This window comes from Schistocerca gregaria, chromosome 5 (assembly GCF_023897955.1).
Source record: "Schistocerca gregaria isolate iqSchGreg1 chromosome 5, iqSchGreg1.2, whole genome shotgun sequence".
Taxonomy (NCBI): domain Eukaryota; kingdom Metazoa; phylum Arthropoda; class Insecta; order Orthoptera; family Acrididae; genus Schistocerca; species Schistocerca gregaria.
The window spans coordinates 504,001,860-504,023,080 of record NC_064924.1 but is presented as its reverse complement, the minus strand read 5'-3'; the positions used below and the strand labels follow the sequence as shown (position 1 = coordinate 504,023,080).

Below are 21,221 nucleotides of genomic sequence, written 5' to 3'. Positions count from 1 at the left end.
AGAGAATTGGCGGAGAGCACTGGCGGCTGCCTTCGATGATGAGGGTATTGGAAAGTTGGTACAATGCTACCACGAATGTCTGAGTCAGAACGGCGACTACGTAGAGAAGTAGCTGAAAGGTGTAGCTAACTGTTACAAATGAAACATTTCTGATTTTCACTGTCATTTTCATTTCGCGATCAATCGTAACTTACTTTCTAGACAGCCCTCATATATATATCTCAGTTCATGATATCCAATATTACAAATTTACTCTTTCTGATGGGCACACGTCCAGATCGCCCGCCCTCTAAATTCTGCCACGTCCCTCTCCCCACATCCACCACTGCTGGCGGCTCACCTCCAACTGAGCAACGCTACTCGCCGTTCACATCCAGCTGCCCAACACTACAATAGCGAATATTCCAACAATGCCAACCAGCCACAGACTGCACATAGCACAGTCAGTGATTTTCATACAGAGCACTACATGAAGTTACCAACATAAAAACCCAAACAGCCTACTTACACCGTGTATGCGGTATGGATCTTGGATACTGTGTCTCTTTAAACAGTGAACGCTTTGTCTCTGTTGGTAACGAAAGCAGCCATCATACGAGCACCAACAATTTTCCCACGTTCTAATTCACTTAGGTCCCCCTAATGCCCTCACAACTACACTTTGTTTTAACCACGCCGGACTCTTGCAACGTACTGAGGACACTGCACAGGTGCAGTTCGTGCTCAAATACAACAACGCCACCTGCAGGCTGCGTTAACATCTGCATTAATGTCTAAGCATGCGTTTTTCGCTGTGTTTCCACATTTTTGTCCAGCCTTTGTACATTGACAGCTCTGTGAAGTGAATAATAGCCACTGATGGGGAGCGAGGAAAAACTCTGAAAACCCGAATAAACCGCCGACACATGTTGTTGTTGTTGTGGTCTTCAGTCCTGAGACTGGTTTGATGCAGCTCTCCACGATAATCTATCATGTGCAAGCTCCTTCATCTCCCAGTACCTACTGCAACCTACATCCTTTTGAATCTGCTTAGAGTATTCATCTCTTGGTCTCCCTCTACGATTTTTACCCTCCACGCTGCACTCCAGTGCTAAATTTGTGATCCCTTGATGCCTCAGGACATGTCCTACCAGCCGATCCCTTCTTCTAGTCAAATTGTGCCACAAACTTCTCTTCTCCCCAATCCTGTTCAATACCTCCTCATTAGTTACGTGATCTACCCACCTAATCTTCAACATTCTTCTGTAGCACCACATTTCGAAAGCTTCTATTCTCTTCTTGTCCAAACTATTTATAGTCCATGTTTCACTTCCATACATGACTACACTCCATACAAATACTTTCAGAAACGACTTCCTGACACTTAAATCTATACTCGATGTTAACAAATCCTCTCTTCTTCGACCATCATCAGTTATTTTGCTCCCCAAATAAAGCTGCATGCCCTCGGGAAAAATTACGGCTGACAAAAAATTAGTTCTGGTAATATCTAAGCACACAATCCCAAATAACGAACAGCGCCGTTCACGATAGACTTTTAACCGCGTTGCACGTGGGATACAGGGCAGGACGTGTAACTTGTACCGGTGATCCCTTCGTTCCCCGCCTTTTAGCAGGCACTGTGCTATATCCTGTCACATATCGTCTGGTGCAGGCGGTGTGTGACGCCCTCCGTGGCGCACGCTGCGCTCGGCCGCTAGTCCTCCATATTTAGTAGCGTGTTTCCGCGGCTGTTCACAGTTGCAGGGCAGCCAACCGAGTGTGCTGATACTTTGTTTTCAAGGGAACATGAATATTGATAAATTGGATACATATTTATGAGGCAGCGTGCCGTGCCGAGCCGCTGAATGTTTTCGATCCCACGCGGCTGGCGAGCCGGGCGCGTGTCTTCCCCGGTACCACGCGTTTCGGATGACCGACGGCCGAACGCAGGAGTCACTTCCTTCACTTCCACGACGACATGTGCTCCGCTTCACGGTACCACTGAGCCCTGCGCAACGAAGGCTCTAGCACACACGGTTCTGTTTAGATCGGTGAAACGCGACGGTGCTGTGTTTGAGGGACGGGGTGTCGTATTTGAGAGGAGTGGGGTTCGGATCCCTGCCGGAAAACTTCCGCGGTTTCTATGAATCGCTTTAGCCTAGTGATAATACTTTTCCTGAAACAGTCCACAGCTGATTCCTCCTGCCATCCTTCTCCAAATGACCACGACTGAGACTTCCAATGTGTTGAGGACATTACGCAGGTGCCGCCAGCTACAGGCTCAGCTAGCATCTGCATCTACAGGGTGTCAATAAGTTACTATGCAGTTCATAACTTGCCATGTTTACGTCATGGAAGTTATAACAGATGCTGGAAGTGATCCCCTTGCACTTGACGCATTTGCACACGTTTCTGCTTGTTCTTGAAGACGCTGTGCAGAAGATCGGGATTGATGTTCCGAATGCGTGGTGCTAGTGCAGCTTGGAGTTGTTGTATGGTGTGCGGTTTGCCTTCATAGGCCTTTCCCTTCACCGTACCCTATGGAAAGTAACCTGTTGGAACCAGGTAGGGTGAACGCGGAGGCCAGAGCCCACGAGAGATGATGTAGTCACCGAAGATGTCCTTTAAAAAATTCATCGCCTTGTGGGCGGTATATGCAGTCGCCCCATCCTGTTCGGACCAGGCACTCTCAATTTCGCCCTCATTCAGTCCACCTAGGAAGGGCTCTCTCAATTCAAGCACATTTTGTACAGGTATAATGGACAGTGAGGCCTGGAGAATCTTGTGAGCGGAACTGACACGTGGGCCTGCAGAGCTAGTCGTCCAACCGATTTCTTTAGACTTTGCAGCGTCATGTCTTGCACCTCCGCCATCTTCTCGTCAGATGTGGATGTGGATGGCCTGCCTGATTTTGGAGCTATATGAACGCTTCCGGTCTTTCGAAACTTGGTGATGAGGTTCCATACAGCATTAAGGTTAGGCATTTTCACTCCTGGGAACTTTGCTGCAAATGCAGTTTCTACTGCTGAGGTAAACTTGTCTCCATTGCGGAACACATGCTCCACAAGAAACACTCTTTGTTCAATCGTCATCATGATGCCCTGGATCACAATGATGTCACACATAACATTGGTCTTCAATCAAACCGGACCTGCGCACAAATACAAACACCTGGTCAAATATAGTTCAAATATGTTAACCAAGGGAAAATGCTGTATTAATAATTGACAGTCATATCAGTCACTAATTAGCACACCACATCATGGGACAGGATAGTTACTTTCTGAACACCCAGTATGTTCAAGCACACATTTCTCTCGGCGTTTCCGTGTTTTGTCCAACTTTTGTACACTGAATGTTCTATGAGGTTCATAATAACCACTGACCTGGAGCTAGTGAAAACTGAAAACTCTTCAACGATTCCAAGTCCATAAGAAGTTAAACTAAACCGTACTGGTAAACAGGTTGGATTCTGCACGTAGAAAAAGCCAGGAATATAGTTGGCAAGCAGCATGTTATACACACACACACACACACACACACACACACACACACACACACACATATATCCCCCTGCACGAACAGCCCTCGGGAGGCTTAACGGTACCGACCGACCACCGTGTCATCCTCAGCCGGTGCAGATATGGAGGGGCACGTGGTCAGCAAACTGCTCTCTGGCCGTTGTTAGTTCTTGTCACCGGAGCAGCTACCTCTCAATCAAGTTGCTTCTCAATTGGACTCAAGAGAGCTGAGTGGTCCCCGTTTGCCAACAGCGCTCGGTAGACCCAGACGGTTACCCGTCCAAATGCTAGCCTAGCCCGACAGCGCTTACCTTCGGTGATTTGAAGAGAATCGGTGCTGCCATTACAGCAAGGCCGTTGGCTAGCATGTACATTGCTTGAAGAAAAGAAACAGTGAAGCATCCAGAATGGGAGGAGGGAACGAAATGAAACTTTACCAGTAGAGAGGGTATGTGATGTTATTTCAGCGATTACATTATCGAGTCAAAATTACAAAGAACGTAGCACTATGAACCCCCTTGTCAGTACGACTTGGCATCCTCTCTGATCTGGATGCACACACTGTGTCGTTAGAAAGAGTGTGTTAAACCCCGTCTATCCTCTCCTGAGTCAAGCTGGCTCACAGCTGCTGCCACTGTCCCTTGATATTCCGGATATTCGCCCTGTATACAAATTCTTGTGCAAAGGTAATTTTAAAAGAATTTTTCGCCTGAATTTTGCTACGGATGTTTCGTGATTTGTTAAATCTTTTAATTTCATCCACTGCGTGCCTCGAACTTGTTCACGGTCTGTAATCTGAAAGCTAACGCCGAAATTCAGACATAAAACGTCTGTTGCAGACTAGTTTTTATATGCCAATTGTATAAACTAATTCCGGTTAAGCATTATACATGTGAACGCTTACGTCCAGTGTTTACATCTCTAAAGGGAAACTACGGATGGTTTTTGCGGCAGCAAAGTAGACATTAGAATTAAAACGATGCTAGAATAGTGGCGTATGTAGGAAAATATGACTTGATGTACCTTCATTGATCCAAAAGAATTTCTCCGTTCTCCTCCTTCGCCTTCTGCCCATTTATTCTACGGGGTCGGCACTGTTGGTGGTAGTCGAAGCCAACATGCACTGCACATATAGTTGTTCATCCGACGTCGCCCACAGCATCTGAAGATGGCCTCTGAAGGCCGAAACCCGTGATCATCGTATCATAAAAAAGAATTTGAGTCAAAAGTAAAAAAAATAACAATTTACAACACGTCAGTCTCTGTCTCTACTAACGGAATCTCTTTTTTTTAATTTTAGGTTTGTTAGCCGAATGTTTTAAAGTACTGTGAGCAACACATGAAATTGCGTGGTTATGGAATATCGTCTCAGTTATGGGACTGGATTCGTGATTTCCTGTCAGAGAGTCACAATTCGTTGTAACTGACGGAAAGCAATCAAGTAAAACAGAAGTGATTTCTGGCGTTCCCCAAGACAGTATTAAAGGCCCTCTGATGTTCCTTATCTATATAATTACTTTAGGAGACAATCTGATCAGCTGTCTTAGGTTGTTTGTAGAGGATGCCGTCTTTTATCGTCTACTACAGTCATCAGAAGATCAAAACCATCTGCAGAATGATTTAGATAAGATATCTGTATGATGTAAAAATTGGCAGTCGACCCTAGATAATGAAAAGTGAGAGGTCATCTATATGAGTGCTGCCAGGAAACCGTTAACCTACAATTACACGATAAATCAAACAAATCTCAAAGTCGTAAATTCAACTAATTACCTAGGAATTACAAAGAAGAACAACCTAAACTGGAAAGAACACACAGAAAATGCTGTGGAGAAGGCGAACCAGAGACTGTGTTTTGTTGGCAGAATCCTGAGAAGATGCAACAGATCTACTAAAGAGACTGCCTACCTAAGTTTGTTTGTCCTCTGTTAGAGCACTACTGCGTGGTGTGGGATCCTTATCAGATGAGATTAATGAATACATAGAGAAAGTTCAAAGAAGGGCAGTACGTTTTGTATTATCGATAAAATAGGGGAGTGAGTATCACGGACATGATACAGTATGTGGAGTGGACATCATTAAAATAAAAGCGTTTCTCGTTGCGGCGGAGTCTTCTCACGAAATTTCAATCACCAGCTTTCTCCTCCTATCACGAAAATATTTTGTTGACGCCGACCTACATAGGGAGAGACTATCATCATAATAAAATAAGGAAAATTAGTGCTCTCGCAGGAAAATATAGGTGTATTTTTTTCCGCGCACTGTTCGAGAGTGGAATAATCGAAATTTAGTGTGAAGATGATTCGATGAGACCTCTGCCAGGCACTTAAGTGTGATTTACAGGGTAGCCATGTGGAGTGTAAGTTGAAAGTTGACAACTAGTCGGCGATGGGAACCCTCTCATTTAGTTTAATACTCTGGCACCGACCATAATAAAACATATTAAGAATAAAAAATCACTTTTTCGTTAATAATAGGACATGTAGGAAAAAGAACAAAAGGGAACAGGTTATCAGTAGCTAGAATAAAGGATAAATTACAACGATGCGTGTGTGAAGTATTATCGCATAGAAAGCCGGCCGCTGTGGCCGAGCGGTTCTAGGCGCTCAGTCCGGAACCGCGTGACTGCTACGATCACAGGTTCGAATCCTGCCTTGGTTATAGATGTGTGTGATGTCCTTAGGTTAGTTAGGTTTAAGTATTTCTAAGTTCTAGGGGACTGATGACCACAGATGTTAAGTCCCATAGTGCTCAGAGCCATTTGAACATAGTTCCGAGGCTTTCAGACCAGGCTGGCTCAGATAGAGTAACATCCCCCTCCCCCGGTCTCTCTCTCTCTCTCTCTCTCTCTCTCTCTCTCTCTCTCTCTCTCTCTCTTATTATAATTATTAACGATGTTAACCACTGTAGCCGACGCCAGACTTCGCCACGGCACAGAAGGCTTTTACAGCTAGCGGATGGGTAGTAAACAGAAGAACTTTTCGACAATATCCGTGTTAATCACGCGGTGAATGTAACTCTTGAGCTGCATGAGCAAGCACGCTATGTAAATCACTGCAGAAATCAAACCGAAACATCGCAGATTTCATCAGGAGCGTTCGAGAGATAATCACCCTACAATGCCAGGAATCCAAATATGTCAGGTTTCGAAACCGCCGCCAGCGGACGAGACTTGGCGATCAGTATAAAGCGTTCCTCTAATAAATACTAGACTACCGCAAGTCTACGCGTGTGAGTTCCTTCATGCATTTTCGCTATCTACGGATGAAGAAGAGACATGTACACTCGTCCCACTTGCGTACAACGTTTAAAGTAATACTGCGAACGAACTCTTAAACGATCTTTGCCCAGTTAGTAGCTGACCAGCTGACCTCTGTCCCTTCCCCCCCACCCCCCCTGCACCCGTTCTGAGTCTTTAAAGAATCGTACTCCAAAGTATCTCCCGAACTGTCATACAATGATATAAGTTTGGAAGTACTTTCAGTGGTACATATGGATACTGTTTGCAAAATGTGTTGCGAATGGAGTTAGTAGTAAAGAAGTAATAGATTACAGCGTTATGCCTAATGCTGCAGTTTTATTCCATGAACAACGAAAATGTAGAAAGCGATAATTCATTTCCTTACATTATTCTGTGAAGGGGCTGTTAGCGAGAAAAAAAGTTCCGTAAAGGTTTGAAACTGTGTGCAAAGTTTGATGGAAGTTGCCGAATGCTTTCATTTTCAAATATGTCTTAATATTTTTGGTGTAATTATGCGCGCCGGGTGTTATGCTGCGTTAAGACATGCACACAGCTGACTCTTTAACACAAGATTACAACTCTTAGTGAGTAGATTATGCCAGAGTATTAAATTTTTCAATTTTGCCCATACGTGTATGAAATATTAAAAATCAAACGTGTAAGTTGAGGGAGAGAAAGAGAGAAAGAGAGAAAGAGAGAGAGAGGGAGAGAGAGCATTGCACACCACATTCATACTGCACACAGGTCGTCACAGAAAAAAATTATCCAAACGAAAACTGAAACCTATAAATAAAGAAATATTGAACACCAAAGAGAAAATACAGCGTCTGTACTAGTGATGCTATAAGATATCTGTCAGTGTATTTACTGATATAACTTCCTCTTCCACTTCATGAAATATCTGCCTTCTATGTATATTGTATTAAGTTGGTCTTATTCGGTGTTCTGACGCCTTTATTCTTTTCGCTCAACTAAATTAACGAATTTTTGTGTTTCAGGACGACTGCCAGAACTACATCCGAGTCCTGGCGAAAATTGACGATGACCGCGTACTTATCTGCGGTACGAACGCCTATAAGCCACTATGTCGGCACTACGCCCTCAAGGTAAGTTACTGATACTGAGGGACACATTGCAAAGTGAACTCCTTTTCAGCAGTCTATGAAACACTCAGCGTTATTCTAATTTCTTAACACGAATTTCTTCATTTTCGGTGATTACTGAAGTTTCTCCCCAAAATCACCACCTGTCCCACACGATATTTTTGTTTAAATGTTCTATTCCTGCCTCCCGCGACTACTGGATTCTTTTACCGCCTCTCTCATAATTCTTTTCAGTCCTACTTCTTAAAGATTGTATGCTTTAAGATGTACTATGTTTCGTGGTGAAAACGGTTTGTTACAGTATGAAAACCCTCGATGTTTGTGAGGGGTACTTTACCCCGAAACATTTTACCTATGATGTCACCTATGCTACATGGAGACTTTCCACGCATACTTGCCATTTTACAAACAGTGGATGAATCAAGAAACATTTCCATCATCCAAGTGGTGGACTGTAAAATATTGATAGCAGAATAGGTAAATTTTATCACCACTCCAGAAAAATGTTTTGAAAAATCGTATCAGCTAATATTTATATTACAGTTTCGTAATTGAATTCCGAACAGTACTAATACAGGCACTGTGATATTGTGGCCAGTACGGACTATTATTAGGGACAGTTAGAGCAAAGCAATAGCAAACTCCACAGCTGCTAAGCAGTTGGATTGATTTTGGTCCCTTATCTACGTAATAAGCAGTGCACTCAAATGCAGAATTTCGTGTTAGGGTGTATAGGTTGGAAATAAATGCAGACTATTGAAACGAACCCCCACAAGTTTAAAATCAGATTAGTTATTATTGTATCGAAGAAACAATTGAAATTATAACGGTTCATCTTGATGCTGGATTTAAATAAAATTTTCATGCTCACATTATTTGCAGCCAACAATGCTGTTTGAAGTTAATCAGTTTTAAACATTTATCCAGCAACAGCTTCTAATCCTACATTTCTTAGACAACATTAATATAACTTTACGTGTGGAGTACTTTAACGAGAGTCCTTCATCAGATTTTCCAACGCCACATTTAGAACAGAACTGCCTAATTGGCTAGTAAAACTGCCAACTTGGCTAGTAATCGTTAACTGGTCCCCATACGTCACCTGCAGGGTCCATTGTGGTTATAAGTGGCGGAAGACAATCACAAAGCATTCTCGAACATTCCTCGTGCAGCAAAGATGTTTTCTTAGCGGGCAGTTGCCTATATTACGAGGGAAAATAAATAGCATAACGTTTCCACTTGTAATTACACAATGTATATCACACTACAATGTCGAAAACACTTGAATCAGTAAATATTTCTGCTATCAATCACTGATCGAAATAATCACAGTACTCACTAAGTTTGCATTTAGTTTAATAGCTTAGTCCCTTCTTCGGGAAACAGAGATTAAATTATAAAAGGAAAAGAACCTGCTCTGGAGGAACGGCTGCTTCGGTGTGGGCGGAAACCTAGGACAAAGTTTCAATTACATACGACAGGTTCACCAGCGAAAGAAAGGAACGGCACACCAGGAGAGAGCTTTAGGAAATTAAACTTCCTTCGGTCTCATTAATATTAAATATCGTAATAATCTGCAAAGTACGTCGTGAAGTAAATTCAAAAACTCTTCTACAGTTCTCCCGAGAGGCAGATATGCATTTTAATAATATATAAAGTAAATATACTGGGGCAGTTAATAAGTAGTTGTTTGTACAGTATAATGAAAGTATAAATAGCGTTATTTATTCAAGATCTTGTGACTATTGCACGGGGCCGTGCATTAGCTGTCGCACGTTCTGGAAATGCCCGTGCCGTCGGCTGCAGCTGCTTGCAAGTCTGTCCGCGGCCGGGACTTCAAAGATTACAAGTGATAGGAAGTTGCCGGGGAAGGTGAGCGTGCTGACAGATCTCAGCGACCTCCAAGTTCACAGCTTGAGAGCTTACCCCCCCAAGCTGCCCGAAGAGTTAACGGCTAAACGCTTCCTCCAGTGGACGTTTCGCAACCGGAAACACACCACAAACAAAATAGTGTAGCTGCATAATTTTCTTTACCGTTGATTCGCTCATCAGTGTTGCATTACTGCCAGGTATATCAATAACGAGCGTTGTCACGAAATGAAGCTTCATAAATCCCTTTTAATTAAAATTTCTGATTGTGGCTTCGAGGAAACGCAAGCGTATTATAAAAATCCTCAATAGCTAGCTAACCATTATACGGAAATTTGTGCCACTTCATTCGTTTCCTATACTTACTGCGACAGCTTCTAGGATATAACAAGTACAGACTCAGTATAGTTTCATATCCTCGAGAAATTTGGGAATTTCTCATAGTTACATTTGCATTTATAAACATGTGGACCCTAAAGACAGAATGTATCACACTAGAGAAAACATATTAACAATATTAACAAAACATAAATTTATTCTAGGTGACTGTTCCAGCGCGACATGTGAATTCGTAAACCACTGAAATACCTGACCTTATATTTATTGTATAAAATCTTCTGTCTGTATTTTTGACGTGCATATACGTTCTTCTGTCAAGAAATGAACAAATTTCACATCCTCACACGATAATTACTTACATCTCGCCAGATCGTGGTGCAACACTCGCCGATATCCCGTCCATTGCCAGTTAATATGAATGACGCTGGCATTAAGATAAATTTGTGGGTGATTCTTGGCTTTTATCCCCACTGTTGTAGTCTGTTGGAAAATGGAACCTCATTTCTTGATACTGACACTCCTTCGTAGACTACCGTTTGACCGCGAGACAGGAAGAATGTTGGCAACTTATTCTTTAGGGAACCGTCAGTGTAAATACTTTGAGTTTCTAAGATCATGCTATGTATGGGGACTCTCACCGCTATGCAAAGAAAGAAGGAATGTAATTATCGCGCTCGTCTTCCTCCTCCTCCTCCTCCTCCTTCTGCTTCGGCTTATCTTCGCCTTCTTCATCTTCTCATCTTTTAAATCCAGCAGGACCAATACTGCAGACGCTTATTATCCTTTGTTTTTGTGTGAAAGAAGGTGGTACACGGCCGTTCTTAGTTCGTAGCACAATTTTCCTGAATATTACGAAAAAGTACGAATTCCTAACCTGATAACTAGTATATTCCACCAATGATTACTTTACTTCTTGGGAGTGCTGGGGGAAGGGGGACAGGCGGTTTCTGGCCACACGAAATTGTCCATAGACATCCTGGACCGCAGAAAGCATCGGCATATTTTTTGCGAAAGTTCGCGGTAACCTACTGAACATCCTTCATGTTAGGTATTGGGATTTGCAATTTTTCACTGTAAACGAAGAGTTTCAAGTAAGCGTTGGTCATAAGTTACCTTTTCCCGTGTCCCTCAGCATCATTTACGTTTCCTCTCGATGTTACGACTGAAATGATATTATGGATGGAATGATATAATGTTTACATCCAGTATAACCACAGCTAAGGAAACACTGTGCTGTTCAAATCAGTCTTCGAATGGTGTCTACCAGTCTGTCGCGCGGTTCAACTGTGCATATTGTTGTTGTGATCTTCAGTCCTGAGACTGGTTTGATGCAGCTCTCCATGCTACCCTACCCTGTGCAAGTTTCTTCATTTCCCAGTACTTACTGCAACCTACATCCTTCTGAATCTGCTAAGTGTATTCATATCTTGGTCTCCCTCTACGATTTTTACCCTCCACGCTGCCCTCCAATGCTAAATTTGTGATCCCTTGTTGCCTCAGAACATGTCCTACCAACCGGTCCCTTCTTCTTGTCAAGTTGTGCCACAAACTCCCCAGTTCTGTTCAATACCTCCTTAGTTATGTGATCTACCCATCTAATCTTCAGCATTCTTCTGTAGCACCACATTTCGAGAGCTTCTATTCTCTTCTTGTCTAAACTATTTGTCGTCCATGTTTCACTTCCATACATGGCTACACTCCATACAAATACTTTCAGAAACGACTTCCTGACACTTACATCTGTACTCGATGTCAACAAATTTCCCTTCTTCAGAAACACTTTCCTTGCCATTGCCAGTCTACATTTTATATCTTCTCTACTTCGACCATCATCAGTTATTTTGCTCCCTAAATAGCAAAACTCCTTTACTACTTTAAGTGTCTCATGTCCTAATCTAATTCCCTCAGCATCACCCGACTTAATTCGACTACATTCCATTATCCTCGTTTTGCTTTGGTTGATGTTCATCTTATACCCTCCTTTCAAGACACTGTCCATTCCGTTCAACTGCTCTTCCAAGTCCTTTGCTGTCTCTGTCAGAATTACAGTCTCATCGGCGAACCTCAAAGTTTTTATTTCTTCTCCATGGATTTTAATACCTACTCTGAATTTTTCTTTCGTTTCCTTTACTGCTTGCTCAATATACAGATTGAATAATATCGGGGAGAGGCTACAACCCTGTCTCACTCCCTTCCCAACCACTGCTTCCCTTTCATGCCCCTCGACTCTTATAACTGCCATCTGGTTTCTGTACAAATTGTAAATAGCCTTTCGCTCCCTGCATTTTACCCCTGCCACCTTGCATAGATTCCCTAAAGAGACCTAAGAAAGTACGCTGACACTTACGGGTAGTGATGAACGCGGACTATGGAAACAGCCATAATGGACGAAGTTTTGAATTGGAAGACTGTCCCTCTGGTTGGTACCGCGAGCACCGCAGTATCAAAGCGGGACGTGCTGTGAGGAGGCGCGCGCCCTTGGCCGGCTTCCAGGCCACCCTCGCGCGCTTATGAACCCGAGATGTGGCGGTAATTGGCAGAGCGCCACGCACCACGTGGCACAGGGCGGTGATCAATTCCACCCTGCAGACAGCTGCTCAGTGGAGGACGAACCCCAGCGCCACGCGCTCAACGCGGTGCCTTGGCAAACGACAGTCACCCTCGTGACTCCTTAAAGGCCCTTCTTCACGACCGAATTTCTTGTCTCTGCCGCCACGTGGCAACTGAATATATTACAGCGCCCCTGAAGTTTTATTCATACACTGCGCCTCATCTGGTCGTTTTCGTTTATACGTCGAAGCCAAATTTGCTTTTGTTGTGAAGGCTTTCGTCTGTGGTTTCACACCTGAACGGTGGAAGTAAGGTTATGAGGGATCATCGTTTCTACAAAAAAATCGAAATAGAGTTTCAGTTTGTAGGAATAAGTCGCAGTAATACAGTTTATTAATGACCAAAGCAAAATTCGTAATGTATGCCCACGACAAAAGTCGACTGTCAAATTCTCTACACCAGAATGGTAAGGTACAGCGCCGTCTATAAATTTGAAAGTGTCTATATTTATTTCCTCTAGAAAATATGTATTAAACACATAAAGCAGTATTTAGATGTGAAACGTCCTGGCAGATTAAAATTGTGTACCGGACCGAGACTCGAAGTCGAGACCTTTGCCTTTCGCGGGCAAGTGCTCTAACAACCTTTTTTAATTTTTTTTTTTAATCTCATTTTGTTCGCATTTGTTCGTTGAGTCTGCTCGGGGCGGACGTCGTAAGACATCCATTAAAGTACGTTAATGATCGATTAACCCAGTTTTTTTATTACACAGGGTAGCTAACCCTGTGACCGAACATGCTGAGTTACCGTGCCGGTACTATTGCATTTTGTGCGCTTTCGTCCGTTGTATCTACTTGGGGCGGACGCCGTAAGACATCCATTAAAGTTCGTTGATGATCGATTAACTCAGTTTTTTTATTATAGAGGACAACTAACCCTTTGACCGAACACGCTGAGCTACCGCGCCGGCTAAGGTTTTTTCGCTTTCGTTCGTTGCATCTGCTCGGGGCGGACGTCGTACGACATCCGTTTAAGTTCGTTGTTGATCGATTAGCTCGGTTTTTTTATTACAGAGGGCAGCTAATCCTCTAACCGAACGCGCTGAGCTACCGTGCCGGCGTATGTTGTTCGGTTTCGTTCGTTGTATCTGCTCTGGGCGGACGTCGAAAGACTTCCGTTTCAGTTCGTTGTTGATCCATTAACTCAGTAATTTTATTACAGAGGGGAGCTAGCCCTCTGACCGAACACGCTGAGCTACCGTGCCGGCGTCTCCTACCTTCCAAACTTCACCGAAGCTCTCCTGCAGAACTAGCACTCCTGAAAGAAAGGATATTGCGGAGACATGGTTTGCAGGAGTGCTAGTTCTGCAGGGTTCGCAGGAGAGCTTCTGTAAAGTTTGGATGGTAGGAGACGAGGTACTGGCAGAAGTGAAGCTGTGAGGACGGGGCGTGAGTCGTGCTTGGGTAGCTCATTTGGATAGCCGACACGGTAGCTCAGCGTGTTCGGTCAGAGGGTTAGATGCCCTCTGTATTAAAAAAAAAACTGAGTTCATCGATCAACAACGAACTTAAACGGATGTCTAACGACGTCCGCCCCGAGCAGATTAAAAAAAAAAAAAAAAAGTTGGTAGAGCACTTGCCGGCGAAAGGCAAAGGTCCCGTGTTCGTGTCTCGGTCTGGCATACAGTTTTAATCTGCCAGTAAGTTTCATATCAGCGAACACTCCGCTGCAGAGTGAAAATCTCATTCTAGTATTTAGATTGTCGTGAACAGTACCTTATAATTTTATCTTTATGTCTTATTGTTTTTAAGTACCAAATAACATCGAAAATTATTTTTCTCGTTAATTAGTTGTGTTTGTCAATGTTGAAGAAACAATTTTCCGATTCCATAAGGGAACAATCGCAAATCTTTCTGAGACTGAGTTGTAGCTTATCCCCGACGTTATTCAATCTGTGCGTTGAATAGGCTTGCCAGTTATATAGTAAAGACGTTTCTCGTACGACGGTTAACAGCACCTTTTGGAACTCCTAAAACAACTTAGTTCAGCCGCATTTGCACTTAGAATCATTGCAAATTTTGGGGAGAGACAAAGTAGTATGCGGACATATTTTGAATTAAATAATGTCATATGGAATAATATTCTAGGGTAACGCAACTTAAAAAGGGAAGTCCTCATTGCTCGAAATGTGCTGTAGAGTAATATGTGGCGCCCATACACGACCACCTAGAGTTGAGCATACTGAGTAGTGCTTCACAGTATATTTCTTCCCTCCTGAAGTTTGTTGCAAATAAAACATTACAGTTCAAGAGCAGCAATGATGTACATAATTACAATACCAGAAGAAAAAATGACATTCATTGCTCTACATTAAGATTGTCGGTAGAACAAAAAGAAGTGCATACTGCTGAAACAAAAAGTCTTAATCGCTTGCCCGGTGATATAAAATGTCGGACAGATAACAAAGTACAATCTGAAAACAAACGAAGGCAGTTACTCCTTAACAACACCTATTTTGTAGAGGAATTTCTATTAGTGTAAAGTATAAAATGCGATGGGTAGGAGTTATTTAAACACATCTGTAGATATTTAAAAGAGACTTTATGAATGTTCATCATTAGCCAGATTTAAAACTTAGGTTGTTATGTGTATGTAAAAATGACTCGTTCCACATCATTACAATTTATCGGCAAGTGATCCATGGAACACCAAACTAAGCACGAGACGGTAAAAACCCGTATTTAATATTTTTCCGGTAATTTATCCTATTCGTACAACTCAGTTACGGAAACTACATCGGTGTCGCAGTATGTCGCTGGTCAATATATTGAAGTTGAATTTATCTTGTAACGCGTTTGTCGGTATTACTGTAAGTTGTATCACAAAACTCATTTATCATTAGACAGACCATTTAAGTTTGAATTTGCGTTATTTAAATTGTAGCTTAAGTCAGCTGTCGAAGTACCTTAAATAATACAATCTATGTATTACCAAACAGTACCTTGAAATCTGAAAAGTTATGATATCAATGAATGAGATTTTATTTAAACGAACCAATACGAACTGTAAGTCAGAATCAACGGCAATTACACGTAGACTGTTGACGTCAATGGTCAATCGTCAACGATCGACAGTCGTTGTTTGTTGTACGAATACGATTAAAATCGAAGTAATATTGACTATTTAACTTCCTAACCAAGTTAAACGACTATGTTTTCATCTAGAAAGACGAAAGAAGATACATCCACGGTTAGCACGCATCAGTAACAACACTTTAATGGCGAAATGCGTTAAGTTGCAGCACATAGTTACCGGTACAGCTGTCAGGTTTTTTTTTTTTTTTTAGTGTTAATCATGAGAAGAAACTTTCGACTAAAGCAAAAGAAATAGACACATCCAATTTTGTCAGAAATTAGCCTCACGATGAGATAATATACTCACACGATAATTAACAATTTGAATATTTTGAAAGTGCTTAAATATGCTCTACAGTATTTATATATTCAAAATTATTAATACCGGATTTTACACTAAAATGATTTCAAAAAAGTGGGTTACTAAATTGCATATGGCCTTCCTCTAATAGAATAACACGTGGTCGGGTTTAAAATTTGGAGTTATCATTGCCGTTCCAGTCTGGAGTGTTGCAGAAACTGGCAACCCTAACACTTTGGAAAGGGAATTAAAGTTCAGGGGAAAGAAAGAACAACTTTGAGGTTTGCTGTGTGCCTTCTTTATCATCAGCCAGAAGTGCCAAACCAAAGCTGGATGTACACATCGAAGGAGTATATGGCTATAGTGTGAATCAGTCCAGCTAATGCCTCAGACTGAGGAAATTACTGGTACAGTGGGACAAAATGCAATCAGATCGGTTGGAATTAATGCCTGGAGGAATAGGAGGAACTTTCCGTATTCGCCAGCGCTCGAACATATTCAACCGGCTCTTTTTGGACTAGGCGTCTTCTCGTACACGGACCTTTTGCGAGCGGTGGGAGTAACCATATCAAAACATTAGCTGGAACGAATACTAAAAAGTACTGGGAAACAGTCAAAGGGCTCGGTCTCATTTCGTGGTGTCAGACGAGAGGCAATAGACTTCTAGCAACTTATATTTAATCTTGAAATATGTGAGGAAATCTGACGGATAGTCAACATAACATTTTCATTCGCAAAGCCGTAAATTATTGGAGAGCTGAAATGCCGCTCACGTGTATGGTCTGATTTATGCTCTTTCATCTCGTGAAACATACATCCCCGCGGCAAAGCGGGTCAAACGAACAGGTCCGCCACGGCTCTCAGCGCCCCACTCTGCTTTCGTTCTGCGCTAAATCAATAATTGACAACCCTTTTGATAAACTGCACGTGTAGCATACAGTTACTATGAAATTCCTGAGAACTCCTTGCCTGCGGATATATTTTTAAGTTCGTTTTTGCGATACCATAGCAGTCATCCTATTTATTTACACAACCATAAGTAATGTTTTACTTATCCTCAGAAGTTGGCATTTGTTATATCGGCAAAAACAGTGATACAATGCACACAGGAATTATATTTTGTTTTCATCGATTCAATGTGCACCGTAGTGCAACAAATGCAGATCGCGAGATCATTACTCCCAGCAGACACTGCGTGAAAGGAGTCCGTACATTTTGTAAGAAAAGAGAGCCAGAGACTATTGCCATTGTATTACACTAATTTTCTATATGTCTGTGTAAATCTAAATGTAAGTACTGAGTCCACTAGCTTCAACCCACAGCCAATGGAGATCATAAAAATCGTCGTCATTCTCCATCGCAAAGAGGAATAGAAATACACAATAACGACAGAATGTGTTTTGGAATCACCGAAAACAGTGGAGTAAATTAATTACTCATCACAGTGAACTTTGTTTCATTGTTATAAGTGCCGTGCAGTTGGTTCACACGCACACACACACACACACACACACACACACAAAATCCTCTCTCTTTCTCTCTCAATTTTTTTTTAAATACAGCATTTAATAAAAGTCGTATCCAGGAAAAGGGTAAAGGAAGGCAGCTTTCTAATACCCCCCCCCCCCCCCAAAAAAAAAAAAAATAAATAAATAAATACTGGCAGGCAGCGAATATAACCAGAGCTATTAGTCATGAAATCTTAACAGTATTTCGTCTTTTAACGTGAAACCAACACAATTTGCACAACCAAACGTAGGTTTAATAGTAAATTTCAGTGACAGTTTCCATTATCTTGTACAGCGTGTATTCTTTTATGTATTGCATCCAAAATAAATGTGATCGATAGAACAGAAATTTGTGCTTTACTTGTAACCTACACATAACGAAATGTGGTACCACGTACTTCATGATATTCAAGAATTAACTTTATTTCTTTATTGTAAATTACAGCCTTTAATGAATTAAGGACTTTTCTTATCTTGTTCTCCCATCTAAATGGGTTTTTCTTACCTTCCCTTGAAGTAAATCGTACAGGCAGCTTTAGAAAAGTGACTGATTTAATTATTTCAGTTGAACCCATTTCCTTGTACATCCCATTGCCAGGGTTTTAATGGTATCAAGCTACTTTTTATCAGTGAATGTCCCACAGGTCAACCCAAGTGAGTTGTTACCTTATTTATTACTAGATCTGTGTCGTTTACCAGTAATGACTGGACAGACTGCATCAAGATTAATTACATATATACATTTAAAAAAATATTCACAAAATTAAGACATTTATAATTAGGCCTAATAGAAACAATGTTTGTTTGTCCATTCACTTTGGTCACTATTAAAGAATTCACCAATGGAGTACAATGGGCATTCTTTCAGGTCCTGTGCTACTCTCCTTCTGAATGTTCCTAGCGGCAGGGATTGCATTTTTTGAGGCAGTGAGTTGAACATCTTTAGGGCAACCATTGGAAAGCTATCTTGCCTACCCGTCAGTTGACACCTGGGTATTTCAATGCTCCTCTTGTTATGTGTATTGTGATTGTGTATATCTTGCCTCATGCTGAAGACTCCTTGGTTTTCTTTCACACTGCTGAGACATAAAAACGCATACTGGCTGAAGACTGTCATAATTCCTAACTGCTTGAATATATAACTGTAGTGCTCCTGTCTTTTGCTTGATGTGATTATTCCGAGAGCTTTTTTCTGTAGAATTAACACATCCTTACAACCTGCAGAATGTCCCCATAACAGTAGGCCGTATTTGATGTGGCTATGGAACAGGGCATAATATACTGTTATGAGATATTGGTCACTCAATACACCTGTTAACCTCCTCAGAAGGTTTATTACACAGGAGAGCTTGGAGCATACGTACACTGTGTGTTCATTCATTATTAGTTTCCTGACTATCATGAAGCCCAACAGTTTCACAGCCTCCATATTATCATGGCATCCGATGTTCTTAAGAGTGCATATCAGATGTTGTGTTTTTTCTTCATTCATTTTCATTTTATTTTTGATGAACCATTCTTTAATGTTTTGGAAGAGTACATCTGTTTCTTTCTTTAGGTGCATCCTGTATGTGTACTTACTTTCTGCTGCAATTTGTTTTCTTATGTTTCAGTTAGAAAGAATCTGATATCAAACAGTTTACACTTATGAACTACTGTGAAAGATTCACTGAATTTTCATATTTTATCAGCTGTTCTGCAGACGTGAAGTTGTATCCATGACACTTGTAATCCCAGCATAATATCTGAATTCACGTTAATCATCCATATTGTTTTCTTCTAAATAACCTTGCCACTGACATAATTCTCATCATTGTCCCATACAAATTTGTCTATAATTGTGGAATGAAAACACACTGTCAACATATTCCTTCAGTAAAAATTGTGAAGTGTAAGGACTGGAGTTTCAGGGTCCTTTTGACTGCAGGGTATCTTTCTTTGCAGATGAAAAAAAGAAGAAATGCACACAGTGCAGTATCATATATTGTACTGATTACTTGAATTTACTTTTTCGCAGGATGGAGATTATGTTGTAGAGAAAGAATATGAGGGAAGAGGATTGTGCCCATTTGACCCTGACCACAACAGCACTGCAATATACAGTGGTAAGTAAATGTTGGACAAATACTAGCAATATTTACACAGAAGTAAGTCATTCTAGTGTCAGTGCTAAACTAAAGTCAATAACACACACAATCTGTTTAATGGCAGTAACTCTATAAACAGATATCAAAATAGTTTAAGATTGGGGGGAGGAGAGTAAACAGTGGTGGGAAGTGGTAGCTGGGAACAGAGGCCATAGAAGGAGGACAGTGTCTGACAGTTTCCCAATTTGCACAGCTAATAGATTTGCCTTGCTGTCACAGTCAGGTAAGGAAGAGGCTCCAGTAGAAGTAGATGTGGTTAAGATGCAACAGAATCACACTAGAAAACCAACTGTTTCAAAAAAAAAAAAAGTAGAAAGTAAGAGGAAAGTTCTGTTGCTAGGTAGCAGCCATGGAAGAGGTATGGGCTAGATTTCACGGGAAAAATTAGGTGACAGGTACCAGGTCACAAACTTTTTCAAGCCAAGTGCATGTCTTAGCCAGGTGGTAGAGGATATAGGTTCCTTGTGCAAAGGTTTCACAAAGCAGGATCTTGTGATGATAGTGGATGGAGTGGGAAACAGTATTGATAGGGATCAGGGCTACAGTATTGAGTGTGACCTGGTGAAAATAGCCTCGGCAACGACCCATACCATTGCTAGGCTGGTGCCTGCTTTCGTGTGCCATGATCAGCCCAAGTTGAACTGCTCTGTCAGAAGGGTAAATATGGAGTTGGATCAGTTGCGTAGGTTGACGACTCTGTCAGACATTGGATTGGTTCCTGTCAAGGCTGTTGATAGGGGGGATTTCACAAGGCATGGTCTACACCTCAATAGGAAAGGGAAGGGTAACCTGGCAGGGTTGTTAACAAAATCCATAACGGGGCACACTAGTACTCATGGATGTACCTCTTTTTTAGACTAACATCAGTGTCCAATGGGAAGTTCAGGCAGGCAGGTGCTAAAGAAGTCCAAAACTCACAAAATTCTCACAACAGAAAAGTAAATAATAATGTTACCATATTTAACCATTTTGGTGGATTAAAGAAAAAAGTAGATCCTCACAATAGTAAAGTAAAAGATAATGTTACCATTTTTCACCAAAATATCCCAGGGTTGAAGAATAAAGTAGATGAGCTCCTGGTTTGTTTAGATGACATTGAATCTTATAATGTAATAGATATATTATGCCTGTCTGAGCATCGCATTGTGTCTGATATGGAAAAGGTAAATATCAGTGGTTATAAACTAGCTGCACATATGAGTAGAGAGAATAAGGTGAAATGAGGAGTTGTCATATATGCCAAAACTTATCACTGTGTAGAAAGCTTGGATACAAAAAAGTTTTGTCTAGAGCAACATGTAGAAGTATCTGCCTGTCAACTTAAACTGAAGGAGGGCTCTTTTATAATTGTAACATTATATAGGTCCCTTTCAGGAAACTTTCATTTATTCCTGGAAAACTTGGATAGCCATATAGCATTTAAAAGGAAATTAAAATAATTTCTTAACGGCAACTCCTCCTACTCATTAAATGAATTTTTGGATATAGTAAGTGGATAATTTCCTCAACCCCCAGAAAAAAGTGTC

The 21,221-nt window shown here is 41.5% G+C and overlaps 1 protein-coding gene across 4 annotated transcripts in view; it reads left to right on the top strand.

Annotated features, from left to right (window-relative positions):
- The window catches only part of LOC126273184 (semaphorin-1A), a 1,534,221-nt gene that overhangs the window by 1,493,201 nt on the left and 19,799 nt on the right, over positions 1–21,221 (top strand). For all 4 annotated transcript variants that reach the window (XM_049976700.1, XM_049976701.1, XM_049976702.1 and 1 more), the window contains exons 6-7: positions 7,743–7,850; positions 19,566–19,653. In XM_049976700.1, coding sequence (XP_049832657.1) covers positions 7,743–7,850; positions 19,566–19,653 — 196 coding nt within the window. The remainder of the gene's footprint in view (positions 1–7,742; positions 7,851–19,565; positions 19,654–21,221) is intronic.